The sequence below is a fragment of the Pollicipes pollicipes genome, unplaced genomic scaffold (assembly GCF_011947565.3).
Source record: "Pollicipes pollicipes isolate AB1234 unplaced genomic scaffold, Ppol_2.1 Scaffold_4881;HRSCAF=5763_pilon_pilon_pilon, whole genome shotgun sequence".
Taxonomy (NCBI): Eukaryota; Metazoa; Arthropoda; class Thecostraca; order Pollicipedomorpha; family Pollicipedidae; genus Pollicipes; species Pollicipes pollicipes.
The window spans coordinates 32,589,623-32,595,622 of NW_023596576.1; the positions used below are offsets into that span (position 1 = coordinate 32,589,623).

Genomic DNA, 6,000 nt, shown 5'->3' on the forward strand with positions numbered 1-6,000 from the left:
CAATCAGATGTGTCTTCCCTAGATGCGGACTACCCGGGTGCTGTGGCGTCAACCGACACTTTGAGAAGCCTACAAAAAATGGCCTTCGCGCGCACTAGTACAATCCGGTGTCACCTCCACTATCACCTCGCCCTGCTCGCCCCCCCCCCCCCCTCCCCCTCCAGCCCCGTCCAAACTCCTACGTTCGAGTCATCCCTTCTCGCGAGCCGTCCTTCTTGCCGTCTGGCTGACCCTCCCCGGTATTGCCCAACACCGTGCGGAACGGCTCCCATTAACGGCGCGCAGTTCCCTGAACGTGTGCCGGCACCGAGAGGCCGAGCGCCGCTCTAGCCCGCGGCGCTGGCGGCCCTCCACCACCTCCGCCGCCGCCGCCGCCGCCGCACTGCGAGCGGAGAGCTCGAGACGACTGGTCGGCGCCGGTTCCCTGATCGTGAACATCATGAAGCTCCTCCTTGTCGTGGGCTGCCTGCTGACGACCGCCGCGGCCCAGAGGCGGCCAGGTAAATGGCCCGGCCGCTGTTGGACCGATGCTCTTCACTGATGCTGTAGCTGTGTGTTCACTTGAAAAGCAGGCAGTTCTTTCGACGACCCTCAACTGTACGGATACGAAGCTCTGCTGAGGCAGGCGGACGGGCGTGGAGCCCGGCGGTGTGTTTCCCGTGTTGGATTGTGAATGTCTGATGCAAAGCCTTTCAGAATCGCAGCTCTATTGGAAAAGTCCCAAAGGACTTTAGGGATGGCGGGTCCGTTTTGTCCATTTCCGCAAGGTCCTCTGACGTTCAAGATTCTTTACTTTAAAAGTGTGTTTGTCAACGGATCTTCTAGGGTAAAGACTTCAATTTCAGATTTTGCCGTGGGATATTTCGGGATCCATTTTGGTGGAGAGCATTGGAAATTGACTAACCTGAGGTAAAAATGTTAAAAGTTGTTAGGGAGCGTTAACGACCTTCCATATACCTGGAGGTCCTTGTTAAACGACGTTAGTGCTAAATCACGATCACATTGACGGTACTTAGCATTTCGAGCTGCGGTCATTCGGAGAAGTGTGCTCCTCCTGAGTGTAAGCATCTCTTGAGATGCTCATCTCGAGTTGTGCTGATCTGTTGAGGATGAGCACACTTCTCTCTATTTATTCTTTTACACCTCTTTTGAGCATACCTCTCACTATAGAACCGTCAATTCAATCTTATTTAGCACTACAACGTTGTTTGACTCGCAGCTCCCGGTATATTCAGGGTCGCCAACTCCACGCAGGAGCCTTGAATTCATCATGCCGAAAAAAACTAGGAGCTGCCTTTCTCCTCTATATCAAGCTCACCTGAAGCAAAGCAGGGTTAAGAAGCCTCGTTTTCAAAATATAAGCCTCAAGGTCTTGCTGGCCTGGCTAAGTTCTGGGATCTCACGTCCATGTCGACAAGCATGAGGCATATTTTATATAGATGCAGAGACTGCTTATCCATCCCGCTCACCTGCGTTTTTGTTTTCTCAAGCTCAAGTTGCAAGGTTAGGTTTTTAGAACTGTCAGCTGTCCAAATGGACACATCGCTTTTTCACACGTCTCAAGTGAACGAATCGGTACAAGTTGGAACGAACCGAACAATTTATTGAAACGTTCGCGATCTAATGAGGCTACATGCAGGGTCTCGGGCACGTTATTTTCGCAGCCTCTGGGTTTGAGGATGCCTTGTCCATGTGCTTTGACGAGGCGTGGGGGACATGACAGAGTAAGAGTTGTCCCGATGTCCATGTGCTTTGACGAGGCGTGGGGGGCATGACAGAGCAGGAGTTGTCCCGATGTTCTTGATCATACCTTGCCATTAAATTGACGAGGCGTGAGAGGCATGACAGAGCAGGAGTTGTCCCGATGTTCTTGATCATACCATGCCATTGGATGTGTTTATGCCGTCGATGCACGACACATCTGCCCATCTGCTCCTGCCTGATGCGGGCTTCGAAGGTTGTAAACCGGCCACCAGCGCGTCGGTCAGCTAGCTGTTTGCTGAGCTGCTGGCTTTATTCGATGATGGTTACATCGCACTCCGTTTGAAGGTATTCAAACTCGTAGTTCATTATATTTGTTGCCAACCGTGCGAAGGCTGTTCGAAAACAAGGAGCGCGAGTAGACATGCAGCATCAAAGGCAAGTTAAAAAATGACAAGTTCTCCATCACAAGAAAATGTGGCTCATTTAGTTCCTCGACAGATCTTAATCTCAAGTCCAAATGGCTGTGGCGAGGAAAGGCCCCAAAACATATCGTTATCACGTGGAATAAGGGCCATAACGTAGACGGCGTTCCTCCGGCGGTCCTGATCATGCGGTGCCCTGTTTTTTTGTGGTGTAATTCTGTTCGAATTCTTCAAATGTCGTATGAAATCCGAAAATGTGACACTGTAAATATGCACAAGTGGTGTGGAAACATGGCTACGAAAAATGCCACCGGCGTTGCACGTTCGCTTTCACTTTGACAAAGGTATGAAGTGGACTGCAACACAATGCACCTTATCGCAATACAAACAAAAGGTATTAGACACACACGCGCGCGCGCGCGCGAACGCACGCACATGCACGCGCGCACGCGCACGCAGACGCACACACGCAGACACACACACGCAGACACACACACACACACACACACACACACACACACACACACACACACACACACACACACACACACACACACACACACACACACACACATATATAATTATATAATATATATATATATATATATATATATATATAATATATATATATATATATATATATATGTGCGTGTATATGTATATATCATTTTCATCTATCCTATTCCATGGCACTGCAAAAAGGCACTGTCGTTGCGCACTCGTTTTTCGTTTAAATAAATAGATAAAGCGAGGGCATTGAACAAGAAAGTGAATACGGTAGGCTGTCAGCACGAGGAACAACATTCAAACACATGATGCTGAAGTTAGAAGGCTTGGATGACTTTAGAAATGAGCTGTGCTGTAACAGTATACCCATTTTTAAACAGAGGCACTTTTGAGAATACCAGAATCAAAAACACATCTTAAAAAACGCTCAGAAGTCGTTTTATTTACATACACGCAGCGCCTTATTCAACAGCAGCACCACCCTGTAATATACCCCTTACGCTAAAGTGAATGTGCGTGCTTAAAACACAGTCCTGAATTACGCCCCCAAGAACAGGGCGACATATTGCACGAGCAGCGCAACAAGGACTTTAAACTACTTCCATCCGTTCATATCAAGCGGCCGGCACGCGTTCAGACTGTCGGTGATGTGTGCCTGCCTTGTCACCGTCGCCGACGTATGTCGGGTGTCGGGTGTGCCGGTGCCGAGGCTGCCGGACCGAGCCAGAGGGCCGCCCTGGGCCGCCCTGGACCGTCCTGGGCCGCCCCCGCCACCCTGGGCCGTCCTCGCCGCCCGCCCCGTCCCGTCCTGTCCATCCTGTCCCGTCCGTCCGGTCCCGTCCCGCCCGCCCCGCCCCGCCCCGCCCCGCCCCGCCCCGTGCCGTCCCGTCGGCACCATCTCGCGCCTTTTGACTGCGGCCGGCCCGCCGACCCGCTTCGCAGGAGGCGGCATCGGCGGACTCATCCAGAACCTGGCCGGAGGCTTCATCAGTCAGCTCGGAGGCCAGGGCCAAACTGGTCAGACGGGTCAGACTGGAGCAAACATCTTTCCCGGCATCACGGGTAAATCTCTACGAAAACTAGTCACAGATAGATAGCGAGCCGCACAAAAACAGTTGTTGACAGTGTCTGCAACTTCTGCACGGTCCAGGTGGTTGGAAGCCGTCGAATGTCTCTGCTCGGCGTACCGCTCACAGGACGCCGACTGTCTGGTGGCGTCGAAGCTATCTCACACGATAACACAACACGCGACGTTGCACCGCGCGGGTGCGGTCAACAGCCGGCATGGAGCAAACCTGTCACGACACAGTCTCCAACATGGCCCTTCTGGGATGACCGAATTCCTACGTCAATATCTTCTGTCTGCTGGCATGACCTGATACTGGCAATCGTTGCTAAGAAGCATGTTATTTAAACTTGAACGGGGAAAAGACAAATATGATTCATTATACTTAATAAATGCGATGAATGGCGATAGAAATAAACGATGCATGCAAAAGCAAATGTTGAGAAGCATGAGTTGGTGATGGAAATACATCGCATAATTATATTAGCGTGTAGTGAAATGTGTGGTGCTATCCCAGCCAAAGGAGTGGGAAGCTGCTGTGGATATGTATGTGCGGTTATGTATGCACGAGCATTACGCACATGTAGCATTGCTAAACGGCATGCACACACACGGCCCTGCGCGATAACATTTCTAACAAAACACCGCCTAACGTTATCCCGCAGGCGACCGCCTAACCATGCAGTGCTCAGCAGTACTTACTCATTGTCTTGCGCGTACTGCCGCGTTCGGTCCTGTCGCCGCCCGCCGGTGTTGATTTGACATTACTTCCGAGAAATGTATAACCCGTACTTAGTTCGCATGGCGTGCTTTCTGGCAGTGACGTGTTCAGGGAGTAAGCGTTCGCCGGCACCAGTAAGCGGGTCCTGTCCTCCCTGGAGACGCCACTGCCGCCCGGCGGACGGCCGTGTGAGACGCTCCGGCTGGTTTGCAGGCACCACCACGCCTCAGCCGGCAGAGTGCTTCCCTGGTCAACAGTTCCAGCGCGACTGTAACACCTGCAACTGCATCAACGGCCGCATTGCTTGCACGTTGATCGAATGCTCAGCGGCCCCGTCCACCAACCAGTGCCGCGAGGGCCAGCGCGTGCAGCAACAGTGCAACACGTGCACGTGCAAGGGCGGACGGTTCCAGTGCACGAACCGCTTCTGCCTGGGCGGCAAGCAGCGGCGGCGGCGGCCAGCAGGAGGGAGGCTTCTGCCGGCCCGGCGAGTCGTTCCAGCAGGATTGCAACACCTGCTTCTGCGACAACGGTCGCTTCGCCTGCTCTCGGCGCCAGTGCGGCGGCGGCAACGGCGGCGGCGGCGGACAGCAGGAGGGAGGTTTCTGCCGGCCCGGCGAGTCGTTCCAGCAGGACTGCAACACGTGCTTCTGCGACAACGGTCGCTTCGCCTGCTCTCGGCGCCAGTGCGGTGGGTTTCAGCAGTTCCTGGGCCGTTGAGCCCGGTCGGAGCGGCTCGGAGCGAAGGGCACGACTCGACACCGCCGCGCCTGGGCAGCTGCATCGATGTGCATGCTGTAAATGGTCGCTAGTGGGACCTGCATGACTTCTTCGTAGACCTTTCTCATTCCATCTACTGATTATGCATGACTGCTACATCAATATCCATCTTTTATTTTTCGATTTCTACGCGAGCCAATGGATGTCGACTCCTGTGATCGGTCCACTTCCCTTCGTGGTGAGATGTGGTGTCCAGGCGTGCTATTCTGACCATGAAAATGCGACCACGGTATGTGCTGCCATCTCTTTTACATTGCGTCAAAGTGAAAAGTCTGAGATTTCTCGCAGCATTTACATTACCGCAATGGATTTTGTCAGGCCTAGTTTAATAGTTTGGATGCGTGCTCGCTGTTTATGAATTATCATATTTATTTTGTTCGCTAGCGGTTCCGAGGAATTTCTAATGGCTAATGTGCGTATCGACTTATCGTTGATTCAAATACACGTTAAATATCGGAAGGATATGGTAACTTCACCTGCTATAAGTGATTTAATGGCATATGCGCACAAACTGTACGAAAGCTACAACATGATTTACGGAATGGCGCAGTTGGTGTGAATGCATGACGTGACAAGAAGCGATTGCGAAGTTCTGCACGGAGAATGAAGTAAAGCTGACAGCAGCCACTTCCAAGTTATTTGAATTGACAGTGCCTGCCACTCGCAGCTTCCCGAGCCCGTCGATCTCACTTCAGCCTCGACCTGACAGCCCTGGGCCTGAGCACAAAAAAACGGATTCCGAGTCCTGTCCCCGGCGTCTCTTATCCAAGTCCGAGTCTTGAACCCTAGGATCCCGAGTC

The 6,000-nt window shown here is 52.5% G+C and overlaps 1 protein-coding gene across 1 annotated transcript; it reads left to right on the top strand.

Moving 5' to 3' along the window:
- The first annotated feature begins 394 nt into the window (after positions 1–394).
- Positions 395–5,237, top strand: LOC119101288 (pacifastin-like protease inhibitor cvp4). Its single transcript, XM_037224580.1, is given in 4 exon segments — positions 395–500; positions 3,576–3,695; positions 4,634–4,878; positions 4,880–5,237. Coding segments are annotated over 4 exon segments (687 nt in total). The 5' UTR covers positions 395–439; the 3' UTR covers positions 5,141–5,237.
- Positions 5,238–6,000: the final 763 nt, after the last annotated feature.